Source organism: Sarcophilus harrisii, chromosome 3 (genome assembly GCF_902635505.1).
Source record: "Sarcophilus harrisii chromosome 3, mSarHar1.11, whole genome shotgun sequence".
NCBI classification, from domain to species: Eukaryota; Metazoa; Chordata; class Mammalia; order Dasyuromorphia; family Dasyuridae; genus Sarcophilus; species Sarcophilus harrisii.
Window position 1 is genome coordinate 98,711,792 of NC_045428.1, and position 16,923 is coordinate 98,728,714.

At 31.1% G+C, this 16,923-nt stretch overlaps 1 protein-coding gene across 3 annotated transcripts in view; it reads left to right on the forward strand.

Annotated features, from left to right (window-relative positions):
- The window catches only part of TDRD3 (tudor domain containing 3), a 160,181-nt gene that overhangs the window by 42,342 nt on the left and 100,916 nt on the right, over positions 1-16,923 (forward strand). For 2 of the 3 annotated variants that reach the window (XR_004232823.1, XM_031958458.1), the window contains exons 2-4: positions 914-998; positions 2,402-2,467; positions 16,363-16,523. Coding sequence is in view for 2 of the 3 variants with exons in the window: in XM_031958458.1 (XP_031814318.1) it covers positions 914-998; positions 2,402-2,467; positions 16,363-16,523 (312 nt within the window). In the remaining variant the exon portion in view is untranslated. Of the gene's footprint in view, positions 1-913; positions 999-2,401; positions 2,468-16,362; positions 16,524-16,923 lie in introns of those variants that run through there. The other variant, XM_031958459.1, reaches the window with a different exon arrangement.

Sequence of the window (16,923 nt, forward strand, 5' to 3'; positions counted from 1 at the left end):
TTTCCTAGTATATACTACACATAGAACTAATTTTACTTGTGTTTATGAAAATGACACTTTAAGATATCTACTGAAGATAGCTATTGTACTGAAGAACCAGAAGTAATAATCCTGGTTCAAAGACTAGTTAAGCTTAAAAAAATGCAGATTAAGGAAATTTTTTTTTTTTTGTCTCTTTTAGAGCAGAGGTTCTTAACTTGAGGTCCATGAACTTATTTAAAAGCAAAACAAAACAAACCATTTTTGAAAACTGCTTTTCCATATAGTTTGTTTCCTTGTAATTTATTTATTCAAAAAATTATTTTGGGAAGAAGTCCATACGTTTTAGCCAAAAGAGTTAAGTAACACAAAAAAGGTAAAGAGCCTCTGCCTTAGAAGCAGGTTAAGGTAATACAAAATAATAAATGTTGATATTGTATTTTTTTTCTTAGAGATGCTTAAAACTTGGCTAAAGAAATATAAGTATCAATAAATTTCCTCCTATAATACCTGAATAATCATCCATCATAATCATATTATGATTATGATAGAGAATATGCACTATGCATTTTACTTTAGGACAGGTATTCTTAATTTTTTTGTGTTAAGAACTCCTTTAGCAATCTGTTGATGCCTCAGGATAATCTCTTTAAATACATAAAATGTAGCACATGGACTTAGAAGAGAAATAGTGAAATAGTTTTATTTCCTATCTCAGAACTTGGGCATCTAGAAATCTGTCTTATGGAGCCCAGGTACCTACTGTAGTGAATGAAAAGGAGTAAAACAAGAGTTGTTTTTCCCTTTCATAGAATCATTTCATAATGGAATTTTTCCTACTTATAAAATGTACTACAATATTTTTTTTTTTTGGGGGGGGGGGTTGTCTTTTAATTTAAGTACTGCCGTACTAAGCATTTTTGTTTTTTAACAGGTATCTTTCAGATGAAGGAATTGAAGCCTGCAAAAGTTCTCCTGATAAAGTCAATATAAATGACATCATCCTGATTGCCCTCAATGTAGGTGATATTTATACATTTTTCTAAAAGAATTTTCTGATTAACTTGCTTCATCCAAATACTGTATTTTGGAATATTAAAACAAAACATATAGGATTTTATGATAATAATAGCTATTATTGCCTTAAAGTTTGAAAAAGTGCTTTATAATTATCTAATTTGGTAACTTTAATGGAGAATGAGTCTAATTTTTTTAAACATGTCATTTATTTAATTTGGTATCTTAACTCTCAAATCGCAGATATCTGGCTTCACCAGAAATTGATGTTTCTTGAACATATATAGAATTCACTGATAAGAAAATTTAGCAACTTAATTCTGAACCATAGAGTCTGAATTATAGATGTTTTAATATTTACTATAGTTATATAATACAGATTGAAACTAACAACCCCATCGGTATTTATTTAGAACTTGAAAAATGCCTTGGTTTCTTCCAAAAAATTCTAGGATCTGAAAAGGAAATAAAGAACCTATTCATTTTTGATGATTTTTGATCTACATTTGTCTATATTGGGATTATTTTTTGCTGCATTTTCACTGATAGTTAATCAGGAATTTGGCTCATTAATATGGAATATGGAAATGGACAATAACATTAAAATATGTAAAATTTAAATAAATGGCAAAACAAGGAAAGATTGGAGGAGTTGTATTCTTTTATAAGAGATTTTTAAAGAAATTAAGATTCTATAGTTACTCTTGAGTCTTTACCATGATAATCTTTGTATTTACCCTTAACTTAGCTAAATAATCTATTTTCTCCCCTCACTTTTAAATTAACCTTTTTTATTCTGTACTTAATTCACATATTAGTTTCCATTAATGAGCTTCTAAGTAATAATAAACAGTAAAAATTAAATTAGTAATTTGTACTAAGTTCTCATTTTTAAGCCATTTTAATTAACTAAATAATATTCCTATAGTTTATCCCCCACCCCCATTGCTTATTTGTTCAATCCTATTCTCACCATTTTCTAGAGCTTTTACATTGCCAAAGAGATCAAAACTAAAGACCTTGTGTGATGGAGATTATAGGTGGATAATTTCTTACTATTTCATATTTACTGTGTTTTATTTGTGCTGTGTCTTAAATAAGTCTTAACATCACATTTTCTTTTTAGGAATAGTCCTGTATCACTACTTATTGTTCTGTATTTGGTTGTTTTGTGGGTTTTGTTACTGTTTTCACATAGGTAAAATTGTGTTTTCATAAGTTGTTTAAACTTTTGAAAATATAATTATATCATGATAACCCCTTATAATAAATGCCTTGTAATTCTATTGATTTTATTCTGTGTGTAGTGCTAGGTGCTATGTTTCTCAGTCATACACTACTTATAGATTTTATCTGTTAAATTTATTTTTCTGATTCTATTTTAATGATATCCTTTTTATTTTAGACAGATTTGAGAACCATTGGCAAGAAATTCCTCCCCAGTGACATTAATGGTGGAAAGGTGGAAAAGGTAACTTAGAATGCTAATATTTCTATTCTAATGGAGAAAAATCTTTGGGATCATTTGAAGGATTAGGTGATGTCTAGCTTTTTCTCCATTCAGATTCTTCAACATTATTTTCATAGGGAAGAAAAAGATATATTCTTTTGGTTTCAGAATTCAAATGTACCATTTCAGCAGGAAGCTGAGAAATTTAATTTAAAAGGTATCCTGTAAGCATGATTTTGAAGGAAACAAGGACTTAGGAGGGATAGAGGTAAATTCCATGTGCATTCCAGTTACAGAGAACTCTTAACAGTTCTGTGTGTGAGGAACAGCAAGGTCATTTTGGTAAGACGATAGCATCTGGCAAAGAGTATATGTATAATAAGGTTGAGGAAAAAAAAGTGTTAAAAGTCCTTATTTAGGGTGGTAATAATGTGAGTAATAAGAAGGAAACAGCCACAAATGATATTGTAGAGGCTGGTTAAATTAATATGTAATATCTTAGTAGTGTCTTACTGTTTTACTAGAAACTACTTTATTTAAATCTTTGTACTTTCTTAAAAAAATATGTATGCACATAAGTACTTAATGAGTATTAAATGAATAAATTAAAATAGAGTGATAAACAAAATACGTTAGACTTTAAAGTTTTGTAATTGTGCCTTTTTTTTTTGATTCATGTACTGTAAGAGATTCATCAGATCTCTTATTTGTGAATATAATAGCACAAGAAAGTAAGGAAATAGAAGAGAACATCGAAGTTAAATGTGTTAGTACATTGCAAATGATGTCCTTTCTACTTTTTGCCAGCTTTGAAGAACTGAAAATCTTTTTTTATTATAGTCCCTCCCCTTTTTTATGGTTTTGCATATTATTATGATATCATTAAAATCATCTTATTTATGTATCTTGAATATACTAATGTACCTATTATCTTTTCCCATTAGAGTGTAAAGTTTTATTTTTTCTTTCAGAAATAGACTAGTTGATCAATGAAATAAATTAGGTTTACAGAATAAAATAGTCAATAACTATAGCAATCTAATGTTGACAAACCCAAAGACTCCAGCTTTTGGGATTTGACAAAAAACTGCTGGGAAAATTGGAAACTAGTATGGCAGAAATTAGGCATTGACCCACACTTAAAACCATATATCAAGATAATGTTGAAATGGGTTCTATTAGAACCTTGAGTCCATTAACTCGAGGAGCTATGATTTAAGAGTGATATTATAAGACAATATGAAGAACATAGGATAGTTTACCTCTCAGATCTGTGGAAGAGGAAGGAATTTATGACCCAAGAAGAAATGGAGATCATTACTGAACACCAAATACATAATTTTGATTATATTAAGCTAAAAAGTTTTTGTACAAACAAAACTAATGCAGACAAGATTAGAAGGGAAGCAGTAAATTCGGAAGATATTTTTACATTTAAGGGTTCTGAAAAGGCCTCATTTTCTAAAATATATAGAGAATTGACTCATTCATAAGAATTCAAGCCATTCTCCAATTGATAAATGGGAAAGGAATATGAAAGATAATTTTCAGATGAAGAAATTAAAACCATTTCTAGTAATATGAAAAAGTGCTCTAAATCACTATTGATCAGAAAAGTACAAATTAAGACAGCTCTGAGATACCACCACATAACTCTGAGGTTGGCTAAGATGACTGGAAAAGATAATGACAAATATTGGAGGGAATGTGAGAAAAACTAGGACACTAATACATTGTTGGTGGAATTGTGAATGGATCCATCCATTCTGGAGAGCAGTTTGGAATTATGCTTAAAAAATTATCAAACTGTGTATAGAGTGTAAAGTCTTTAAGGTTAGGGGCTGCTTTTAATTTTCCTTCATATCACCAGACCAGTGCCTGCCACATCATGAATGCTTAATAAATGCTTATTGATTCATTGATTTTTCTATTTCATTTTCCACATCATTTTAATATTTATGCAAAACAATTCTGACAAAAAATTTCCAAATATTCTTTTTTGAACTTTTGAATTTATCAATTATCAGTCAAGAAATTATTAAAGATAGCATAGGGTAGGTATAGGGACTAGATCTGTTCTTTTATTAGTATAGATGAGATGAGAGATTTTCTTTTACCAACGTTGGGGTATTTTTAGGTAAGGAAATTTAAGCTCCCAGTAATAAAATGACTTGCCTAGAGTCACTGAGCTAATGAAAAAGCAAGCCAAAATCTGATCCACATTTTTTGATTCTTTTCAAACTTTGTGCTGTTTTTGTGCACCACTGTTTACAAGAATGCTTTGTGTTTGTATAATATGAGAGGGATGCCAGGCTGGCACTTACATAGCTTTTAGATTTAGAAAGTTATCTTCAGTACTGAGAAACCAAGCTGCCCTATCCATATATACAACCAATATATGCTAGAGGAGAGATTTGAAATTGGTCTTATAGTGGTTTGATTAAAACCAGCTACACATTTTGCCACACTGCCTCTCAGTGTCACATTTCAGTAAAATATGACATGTTTCTAAATTAAATGAAACATTTCTATAACATTTCTTTTTGGAATGTTATGAGATATCTTATGTATAGCCTCTTTACCATTTCTGTACTTATGCCAAAGAAGTTATTGCACTTCAGGCTCAGAGGTAAAGTTTAGTGTCTATCGGCTTGTTTGGCTTTAATTTGTACCGAAAAGCCTGCTTTGGTGGAGCATGTATTTAGTTCCCATATACTAAAATGTTTATTTCCCACAGAAAGATTGATTGAGCTGGAAGGCATTTTGAGAAGTCATATAACCTATTATTTGAAGTTCAGGCATATAAAAATATAATCTATTTTTAAAGATACTTAGAAAAATGGATTCTATAAATTCCTTTAGTAATCCATTGTGATATTTAACAATCATGAATATCATGAAACTTTTATTATATTTTGCCTAAATTCTTTGTTGCAAAAATGGAGAGAAGCAGGTTACTTTTCTTTATAAAATAATTTTATATACTTTGAGACTGATAATTCTCTCCAACTTCCAAGTACTTTATATTCCAAATTAATTAAGCTTAACTCTTTGAATTTATTTTTACTTTGGAACCTTTTATTTATATTCCCTGTTCTTTGAAGTTCACTCCACAGTCTCAGAATTTCTGACAGGTTATAGACTTTCTTAGCAACTAATCTGGAGGAGGTATAACTGTGATTAATCATATCTCTTATATTCAACAATGAAAGTGATTAAATCCTATAATGCTGCTGATTAAATAAGTCTTAATGCTTCCCAATGTTTGCTTTCTCAGTATCAGTCCTATGTTGGTTCTTCTGTACCAAATCTTATCCTTTTAAATGCCCTTTTTGACAACCACTTGGAAAAAATACCCTTACTTAAGAAATAGGCAATGGAAAGAAGTAGAAAATTTCATTAACACAAATTTAAATTAATTTTAACATAATTCTTTTTAAAAAAAATTGTTCCTTTCAATACTATTTGTTTTATTAATTATGATCATGTAATTAATGATACTAATTGTGAGAATATTCTGGAAAAAAAGTTTTTAGAAAATATAAAGTTTCAAAAGTAAGAAGAAATAATATGAAGCTCTCGCTCTGAGATCCATTCATTTTTCAGACATTCTTTTTTATAGGTAAACTTAATATGTATAAATATTAATTTAGAGAACAGGTAGTTTGTATTATATTATCTGATAACTTCAAGTTATTAATGATGTTGCTGTATGTGTGTGTGTGTGTGTGTGCATGTGTAATTTTTAGGTTTTTTAAGTTTTTTATTTTTTTTTGCAAAAGGGCATTGAGGTAGGTATTTCAGATATTATACTCATTTTTCAAATGAGAAAACTGAGATTTGAAAAATTGCCATTTAAATTTAACCATTAACTCGAGGAGCTATGATTTAAACCTAAGTCTTCTGACTCTCCCAAGTCATTTTTCTTCCTACTAAATTTCAGAATTACAGAAGTTTTGGGATAGGCTTGAATTATATGAAATTGATTTATTCAGTGCAGTTTTCTCATATGTAACAAGAGGGAATTGGACTGTCTATTTCCCTGCCAACTTATCTTGGCTAATCCTGAGTTTTCTTTTCTGGAATTTTATATGGCTCGTGCTTCCAAATGTGGCTGTCTCAAAAGACTGTTGTGGTACCTCTTCTTCCTTAGTTAACTTATCAGTTCCCTTGGATTCAATTTATCACTTCTATTAGATTCTCTCAAACTTGTTCAAAAATGAATTCATTATTTTCCTCTACAAACTTTTCTACCTTCCAAACTTACCTGTTACTGTTGAGGGTGGGTGCAACCATACATCTGTTTATCCAGGCATGCAAGTTAGGTATTACTTTCAGTTCTTCATTCTGATTTACATCATATGTACAATCTATTGCTACAGCCTGTTGATTTTAACTTCATAATATCCATTACATATGCTCCTCTTCTTCTCTGACACTGCCACTACCGGGATCATCACCTTACACCCAGACGATTATAGTAGACTGTTGTTTGGTCTACCTACTTCAGTTCTCTTCCCATGTTAGTTTTTTGACTCTTCTGTTTTCAGTGTTCTTAAATTTCAGGATTGATCATGTTGCTTTACTTAATCAACAAAATCCAGTGGCTCCCTTTAATTTTCAGGATCAAACATAATCCACAATTAAATTTCTGATTTTGCTGCCTTCATAACTTCTAGACTTGCTTTCTAGTGTTCTCACTTTACCCTTTTCCCCTTTCCTTTCACATATCCAGTGACCCTGCCCTTGCTGTTCCTTGAACGAGATATTCCATATTCTGACTATTTTCATTGGCAGTGTCTTAATTAAGGAATGTTCTGCCTCATTTCTCTCTGCCTTGTCTTCCCTGCCTTTCTTCAATTTCTCACTAAAATTCCATATTCTTCAAGAAGCCTTTCCCTTTCTATTTTAATTTTAGTGCTTTCTCTGTTTTATTTATTTCCAGTTTATCCTGTATATGGCTTATTTGTTTATACTTATTTTAATATTGTTTTCCCCATTAAATTGTGTGCACATTGAAGCTCCTTGCTTTTTTTTTTTTTTTTTTTTTGTATCTCCAGCACTTAACACAGTCCCTGGCGATGTAATAGACTTTTAATTAATGTTTATTGACAGTCTAAATACTTTTTATTTAGGTGGTGCTCACATTCTTAAAATGCAGCCCATTCTATTGATGTGTAGTTTTAAATTTATGGTAAATTTTTCCTTTTAGAACCAAAATCCATAACCCTTTTATCCTGATTCTTTCCTTTAAAATCATACTACAGAAATTTGGCTACTTGAAGGCAATTATCATATTTCTTGTCTTCTCATCACCAAAGTTATAATTATATTAGATGAAAGTATATTTTTCTTTTTTCTTTTACAGGCTACCAATATGAAGAACTACTAAGTTTCTAAATTGAAAAAACTTGTTGTAAAGTTTCATATTTAAATGATCTAAAAATAAATCTAGATAAATGGAAAGAGTGTTTGAATGGTATAAGTTTGGGAACATTTTTAAGAAGACTGACAACTTAGGATTCTGTATTATTAGTTTTATAAATTTATAGTTTTATTTAAGACAGGAATTCTTAGCCTTTTTGTTATTTTAGCAATCTGATAAAAATATAGACATTTTCTCAAAATATTTTAAGTGCATAAAACAAATAGTTGTTTTTACAAAAGAACTATATTAGTTTTCATTAAAAAAAATTGTTTAGAGTCCTTGACATATTTAGAATGCAAGATTAAAATCATTAAATGATTCCAAGTAAACCACAAAATAAGTACCAAAAAGCTTTTGTCATGAAACCAAAAATATATTACTTAAAAAATTATAAATCTTAAAGAATTGAACAACTTGATATGATTGTTTTCACAGCAATAAATATTCTAACCAAGATGAACTGTTAGTTGTTTAAGAAAAACAAAAGACTTTAAAGTATTTTATAACCAGAAGATAATGTGAAGAAATTGGGAGTTTAGGTATTTAAAAAAAAAAAAAATCACATTAAGGGTACTTTGTCTACTTGTGTAAGACTTATGATCCTATACTGCAAATGTGGACCTAAATTGATTATGAGAAATTAGTATAGCATGTCTATTATACTCAAAGTATGAACATTACCAGTATCAACCACAAGATGGCTTTGCTGCCTTAAAATTTAAAGTTAGTACACACAATCTTTGTGAATTTGTTTAAAGACACAAAAATTTTCTTTTTTACATTAGCATAGGTTCTGTGAATTTGTTACCCAAAAATTTACATTTGTTTATTCTTTACAGCAAATAGCATGGTTTGTTGAACATATTTTCAGTGAACTATATTGTCAAACATTAACAAGTTGTAGCTATCAACTAGTTTAATTACCAAGAATTATTGTTATTAGTTGCATTTATGTGTAGTTTCAAACATAGTATCTAGCACTTATATTTTCTCAAGATTTTGATGATTGAAATTTAAAAACTTTCAGAAAATAATCTATAGGTTTTTTAATAAAAGGGAATATTAAGGAACTGATACCTTTTAAAAAAAATAGCATTTTACCAAGGACAGGGCATTCTCCAGACATTTTCTCATTTGATCCTTATAGCAGTCCTGTAATGTATGTAATCTGTTTGACAGAAATGGAAACAGTGGCTCCTGACCACACAGTTATTAACTGAAAGAAGCAGAATCAGAAGCCATATTTTTCTGACAATAAATCTCTTACTATAACCGTAATGCCTCTCAGTTGGGAAGGACATGTCTGGGATTCCCTCATTATGTCTTCCTTTTTTTAAAATAAAGATCCCAAATCATATTGTTTACTTGTTTGCTTCTTGATTTCTGTTTATTATTTCCTGTATCATTCTCCTGTCTTATTCTGGTAGAATTATGAAGCAATAAAGAGAGTGAATAATAGGATAGTAGGTAAGAGGGGAAGAACAAAGAAGGGTAGCAGCTGCTGATTGGTAGAAACGGCTAGATCATTTTTGTTCCTGGATATTTCCCATTTGTTGATGTGATCTTACAACATTTGCTGACGTATCCTTGTGATTGGCTTTACTATATTAGCATGTTTTTTTTTTTTTTTTTCTTGGAAGTCTGAGTATAAAAGTATTAAAGGAGTCCAGAGTAAATTATTATAAATCAACAGAATCTCATACTTCATAATTTAATAAGTTCCAAATTTTGTCTAATGTTACTATACTATTAGGATATTAAAAAATAAAGAAAGCAGTCCATGTACTTTCATGTACCTTACAATTTCAGTGGCATCACACATGAAGCAGTAAAACAGTATTATTGCTGTGGACTTGGCTTCCTCTCAAAATTCTTTCTACTCATGAACTTAGAAGTAATTTTAATTGGTTCTCAGTATTAATTGATTCTTGCTTTCAGATCTAAAAACTTAATTCTGCTCAAGAATAAACTTGTTTGATATTTCAAATGTTTATTTTTAAACTTTTTTTAATTTAAATTTTATTAGGAGTTTTAACATCAACAAACAAGTATTTCGGTATACAGGGAAAAAAGGTTTGTAAGTGAAACTGGAAATTATCATGTAAAGTTGGTTTAACAAAAGTGTCTTGATTTCCTCTTCAACCTTTCCTTCTCCCTTTGAATTTTCTTTTGCTATTTTCAGGTTTTAAAAAAAATATTTTAATTAATGTGCTTTTCTGGGATTTTTTTTTGGGGGGCAGTTGGTTGTCCATTTTCAAAGAGGATCAATGACATCATGATGTTGGAGTCAGGTTACAGTGTGTCCCACTGTGGCTGATAAGCCCATTACTATTTTGGAAGGTTCTATCACAGATTGGGCAAAAGTAATCCATTTGAGATGGAGATATCTTCAGGTTTGAGCAGATCACATTTCTTTTTGCCAAAGCATGTCTGCTTTGCTTACAGAGTACATCTTCTTTGACTCGGGCATAACAAGCTGGGTGGTTCTGTGCTAGTGTCTCTCACGTCTCATAATCAATACTAAAGTTCTTCAAAGTGATCTTGAGGATGTTCTTGTATATATATTTTTTTTGTTGTTGTTGCTCTAAAGAGTTAGCACTCTAAGTAACTATTTTATTTTATTTTTATTACAGCTTTTTATTTACAAAGCATATGCATGGGTAATTTTTCCAACATTGATTCTTGTATAACCTTTTGTTCCAAATTTTCCTTTTCTGCCCCCCATCCCCTCCCCTACCTAGAAGATAGTCCAATACATGTTAAATATGTTGAAATACACGTTAGATCCAATATATGTATACATATTATACAGTTACCTTGTTGCACAAGAAAAATCAGATCAAGAAGGAAGAAAAGAAAAACTGAGAAATAAAACAAAATGCAAGCAAATGACAACAGAGAGAGTGAGAACGCTATGTTGTGGTCCACACTCTGTTCTTATAGTTCTTTGGGTGTAGTTGATTCTCTTCATCACTGAACAAGCGGAACTGGTTTGAATCATCTCAATGTTGAAGAGAGCCACGTCCATCAGAACTGATCACTGCACAGTCCTGTTATTGCCATGTGCAATGATTTCCTGGTTCTGCTCATTTCACTTTGCAAGGTCTCTTCAAGCCTCTCTGAAATCATCTTGCTGGTCATTTCTTACAGAACAATAGTATTCCATAGCATTCATATACCATTCAGCCATTTTCCAATTGATGGGCATCCACTCAGTTTCCAGTTTCTTGCCACTACGAAGAGAGCTGCCAAAAACGTTTTTGCACATGCCATTCCCTTTCCCTCCTTTAAGATCTCTTTGGGATATAAGCCCAGTAGAAACACCGCTGGATCAAAGGGCATGCACAGTTTGATAACTTTTTGAGCGTAGTTCGAAACTTCTCTCCAGAATGGTTGGATCCGTTCACAGTTCCATCAACAATGTATCAGTGTCCCAGTTTTCCCACATCCCTTCCAACATTTGTCATTATCTTTTCCTGTCATCTTAGCCAATCTGAGAGGTATGTAATGGTATCTCAGAGTTGTCTTAATTTGCATTTCTCTGATCTATAGTGATTTGGAGCACCTTTTCCTGTGGCTACAAATAGTTTCAATTTCTCCCTCTGAAAATTATCTGTTCCTATTCTTTGACCATTTATCAACTGGAGAATGGTTTGAACCATTATAAATTTGAGTCAGTTCTCTATATATTTTAGAAATGAGGCCTTTATCAGATCCTTTGGATGTAAAAATGTTTTCCCAGTTTATTGCTTCCCTTCTAATCTTGTCTGCATTAGTTTTGTTTGTACAAGAACTTTTTAACTTAATATAATCAAAATTATCTATTTTATGATCAATAATGATCTCTGGTTCTTCTTTGGTCACAAATTCCTTCCTCCTCCACAAATCTGAGAGCTAAACTAGCCTGTGTTCTTCTAGTTTATTTATAGTATCATTCTTTATGTCTAGATCATGAATCCATTTCTATCTTATCTTGGTATATAATGTTAGGTGTAGGTCTATGCCTACTTTCTGCCATACTAGTTTCCAATTTTCCCAGCAGTTTTTGTCAACTAGTGAATATTTATTCCAAAATCTGGGGCCTTTGGGTTTGGCAAATACTAGTTTGTTATAGTCACTGGCTATTTTGTTCTGTGAACTTGACCTGTTCCACTGATCAACTTCTCTATTTCTTAGCCAGTACCAAATGGTTTTTATGACTGCTGCTTTATAATATAGTTTTAGATCTGGTACAGCTAGGCTGCCTTCATTTGCTTTTCTCTTTATTAATTCATTTGAAAGTCTTGACCTTTTATTCTTCCAGATGAATTTTTTCTAGGTCAGTAAATTTTTTTCTGTTATTATTTTTTCTAGGTCAGTAAAATAGTTTCTTGGGAGTTTGATTGGTATAGCACTAAATAAATAGATTAATTTAGGGAGTATTGTCATCTTTATTATATTCTCTCGACCTGTCCATGAACACTTGATATTTTTTCAACTGCTTAAATCTGACTTTATTTGTGTGGAAAGTGTTTTGGAGGTTTGCTTATATAGTTCCCGACTTTCTCTTGGCAGATAGATTCCCAAATATTTTATACTATTGACAGTTATTTTAAATGACATTTCTCTTTGTATCTCTTGCCGTTGGATTTTGTTAATGATGTGTCTGAGTTGGCGTTTGTGCTTGGCTGTTTGTGTGAGGTTGCCTCCCTCCCATTTCCAATTGAAACAGACTTTTTCTGGTCTGTTTCTTCCCCATAGATTCTCTGCCACAAGGAGACTGCACTGCTACAGGGCTCTGTGTTGTGTGCTCTGGCGTTTGTACTCAGCTTGTTGCCCTGGCTGCCTCCCTCCCATTTTCAATTGAAACAGGCCATTTCTGGCAATCTTCGAAATTATATTCTGCTGATAATTTGTTGCACTACTAATATTTGTAGGTTCTGCTCATACAGAGCTGTTTCAGAGACTGGATTTTGTAATTGGTGTGAGGGTTATAGAGAAAGTCAGAGAGAAGCATGTTGTCTCTGCTATCTTGGCTCCACTCCCAGAAGTCCTGTCCTTGAACTTTGACTACTGTGCATTTACCTCATAACCTTTGTCCCTAACTTTGCCACCCAAATAGCCTCCTTTTTGGCAAGTAAGAATAGTTAAATGAAGTAAATCCACACATTGGCCATGTCTGAAAACATGAATCTCATTCATTCTGCACTTCTGGTTTATCACTTTTATGTGAAGAGGTGGGGAAGTAGGTTTCATAACAAGATTTCTGAAGTCATGATCACATTAGGGTAGCATCTTAAGTCCCTTACAAAGAATAAATACTCTAAACATTTCAGCAGTCATCTCTTTATTTTCCAGAAAGATTGATGATCAATCTTCCATCTTTATCTTTTGGTTTTTTCAGTTCAGAGGGTGGGTTTCTTAGATTATTTCTAATTTGAATCATTTAGTATTTTAGATACTGATTACAGAGGCTAGTATTATTTTGGATGATAAGAGGAGACCCTTTAGTGCAAATAATGAACAAGGTAAATTATCTTTTCTTGCCGTTTATCTTGATAAAAATTAGAATACAGTTGAACTTCTAAATCATGAATTTGTTTTCTGAACTGAGAAATTACTTTCCCTTGCCTTCTTGAAGGCAGTAGTTGTATTTACTATGTTATTTGAATATTTTCTGTGTAAGCGTAGCATAAAGCATTTTTGAACACAAAATATTTTAACTTGACTATTATCATTCTGATTGATATATACAGATCAAATATAATACCTTATTAGATCTGGGATCTTATCAATGTGTACAATGCAGACATTGTACCTTCTCATCCTGCATAATTCCTGCCTATATTCTCCTGATTCCTATGGGGATGATGTATACAAAATACAGGGAGCCTGTGTTTTATTATCCCTTAGTATAGACCCTCCTCTTTTGTTTCTATCATAGACTTAAAATCTAATGATATTTCAACCAGGGATAAGGAATGGACCTCTAATTTTGTTATTGAAAACTTCCAGGTGAGGAAATTCCCTCTCTCACTTAGGTCAACATGATCTTATGGAGTTGTTTAGGGCAAATATTCTCAAACTTTTTCCACTTGAGACCTCTTTTGGTCCAAGAAATATTACATGATCCTAGGTATATAGCTATACAAAATAAGTATACAAATAAAACAAGTATACAATCAAACATTTATTAAAAATAAATCAAAATTTCTTGACCTCACATTTAATTACAAGTCTCCAGTATGGAGTTATGACCCACAGTTAAGGAAGCTGGGGTTTAGAGCAACAGTTCTGAAGTGTGATCTAGGGATTGCTGTGGTTGCCTTTCAGGGCATTTACAAATTCAAAATTATTATCATAATAATAAAAGGATGTTTAAATTTGTAATATTAATAGATATCACTAACATTAAACAAAAAGTCTTTGGGTATGGGGTAATCTTCATTATAGATAATATCCAGTAAAGATGAAGCCTAAGGAATTTCAGTAACTTGTCACAGATATCGTAATGGTGAGCTTGGATTTGAAGTTTGGTCTTCTGATTCCAGATCTGTTGATCTTTGCATGGTATTCTGCTGCCTCCCAGTCAGAGTTATGCAGGACTTGGAGGATTATGGAGACAGGTGTAGTTGTTTCAGACAGGCTATAACATATTTCCAGTGATGATCTGTACTTAAGAAATTGTGTTATGTTAAAAGCTTCCTGAGGCCAGCAATAATGTTTTCTATACTTTCTGCTTATAACACTGAGCATAGACTTGGATCTTTTTTAAATGCTTAGTAAAAACTTGAAGATTGATTTTATTCTTTTGTGAAGTATTTTGTGGAAGGTGAGGATTGTGCTTTATACAATGGGAACCTTCAGTGGGATTTTGAGAACAAGAATGATGTTTTCCTGCCTCCTTAACAACCTCCCTTCCCCCAAAAGAAAAAAATTATAGGGAAAATTAAAGCTTCTTGGAGGTCTAGAGGAACTTTTAAGTTCTTCTGATAAACCTACATAGTGAAGTTGTACCAGTAGAAACAGAAAGTAAGATGAATATTTTAATTGTCATTGTCTTCAACTTAGTTTTCATTAACTTTAAGTTTCTGCAACATTATAAATGAAGGTAAAATGTTATTGGGAAACATAGTAAGAAATGAAATGTTTTATTATGATTTACATATTTATAGGTAATTATATATGTTATGACCATGTACATATAAATAAGAAATAAATGTAAAACTAGAAAATGGGATCAGAGGACTACCTTGAAGTTTGTGGAATATTCCCCTTATTAAATATTTAGCTGTCATTTCAGCTAATAATATTTTTGGCCTTTATGTGACAGGGCCCATTTCAATAAAACTTGAATGAAAAAATTTTAAAAAGCTACTAGAACAAATTTCTTATGTATAGTTTTCTTATTTTCTTCAAGCTAGTTACCAATTTAAAGCTACTTTATGCTACTAAAATTATATTTTTAAAAAATATTTTTTCTTTTTAAGTGAAAAATTCAGTACTATATATAAAATCACTAATTTTCTCTCACTCTGAATTAGTAGTTAGATAAATATTTTCTTGGGAAAAGAATATTAATGTATACTGAGGAAGGTAATTTTAAAAACTTTGGGACATACCTAGGGGAGCTTAATAAAATGAGTTAATTATTTCCTATTGCTTTTATTATTTGTTGAAATTGTAAATTAATCTATGATGCACAGAAATAAAAGGAGTACAAAAAGGAATAATCAAGAGATTAATTATAATAATGATAGAATAGTTTCTGTTAACATTCTTAAAGGTATATAATCTTATAATGTTAAGACAGATTTTACTGTCACTTCTCAAATATTGTGCTATTTTTAAATGCTTAGTTTAAAAACTATTACTACATTTAATTTTTTTTTAGTAGAAATGGATGGCCTATAAAAAAGTAAATTTCTTCTTTTGTTCAAGAAATGCAAAACTAAATTTAAAAATATTTATAAATATTACCCATGTGGATGCACTATTGCTCAGAAAAAATTGAACAGAAATTGAAGTGAAATTCTTAGCTAAGGGAGAAAAATATTCGATTTTACCAGAAGAGGGCATATTCATATCTTTGTGTGTTCTGAGCAAAGCATCTTTACAAATATATGTACCCACTTCAAAGCAGAAGGTACCTTAAAAACCAGAATTTCACATAATAAATAAATATCAGAAGTAAAAAATTTATATTACAGAATTCTAAAATCTTTTGATATCTTTTCATCTGACACCATAACTCTCTTTCCAAATTTTTGTTTTCATTTCTAAAAATGGAATTAGACTCATGTATGCTTTGAGAAAAATATCTGGTTTTTTTAAAGACCTTTTCCCAAAAAGAATTTCTTTTAAAACATGAAGCTACTAAAGTAGAACAGATGTCTCTAGTCTAATTTTAGATTGTCTCTTTAATGAATTGAATTTAAACTGCACAATACTAACAAACGTTACTAAAGAAAACAAGTTATTCAAAACTAATGTGTCTTTGTCTTTACAGCTTGAAGGCCCATGTGTTCTACAGATTCAAAAAATTCGCAATGTTGCTGCTCCAAAGGATAATGAAGAATCTCAAGTTGCACCAAGGATGCTGCGCTTGCAGATGACTGATGGCCATATAAGTTGCACAGCAGTAGAATTTAATTATATGTCAAAAATTAGGTGACTGACACATTTATAAATTAAATTTGTATTTTGAGTTTTTAAAATTAATGTTTGCTTTTTGGAATGTATAAGTTTTGAGTTTACACAGAAGCTTCATGCTAATATATCATGAATCTTCAAGAAAAAATTGGAATTATTCTCCTACATTTGTGGGGAAAATAAATAATATCACACACAAAAAATCTGAAATTGATGATATCTTAAGAGACAAAAAAAATACTTACCTATTGTTTTGGAATCTGTAGAGAAGTAGTGTTATGTGCAAAATAGCCTGCTTTTTAGGGGTTTAAATGATACTTGTTTGGGCTTAGAGATGAGCTTTTGAAAAAATGAAGTGCTTTTGCTCCCTTCAGGAGAAATTTTTTAATTGTGTTAGGGATATTGGTGGTTATATGTG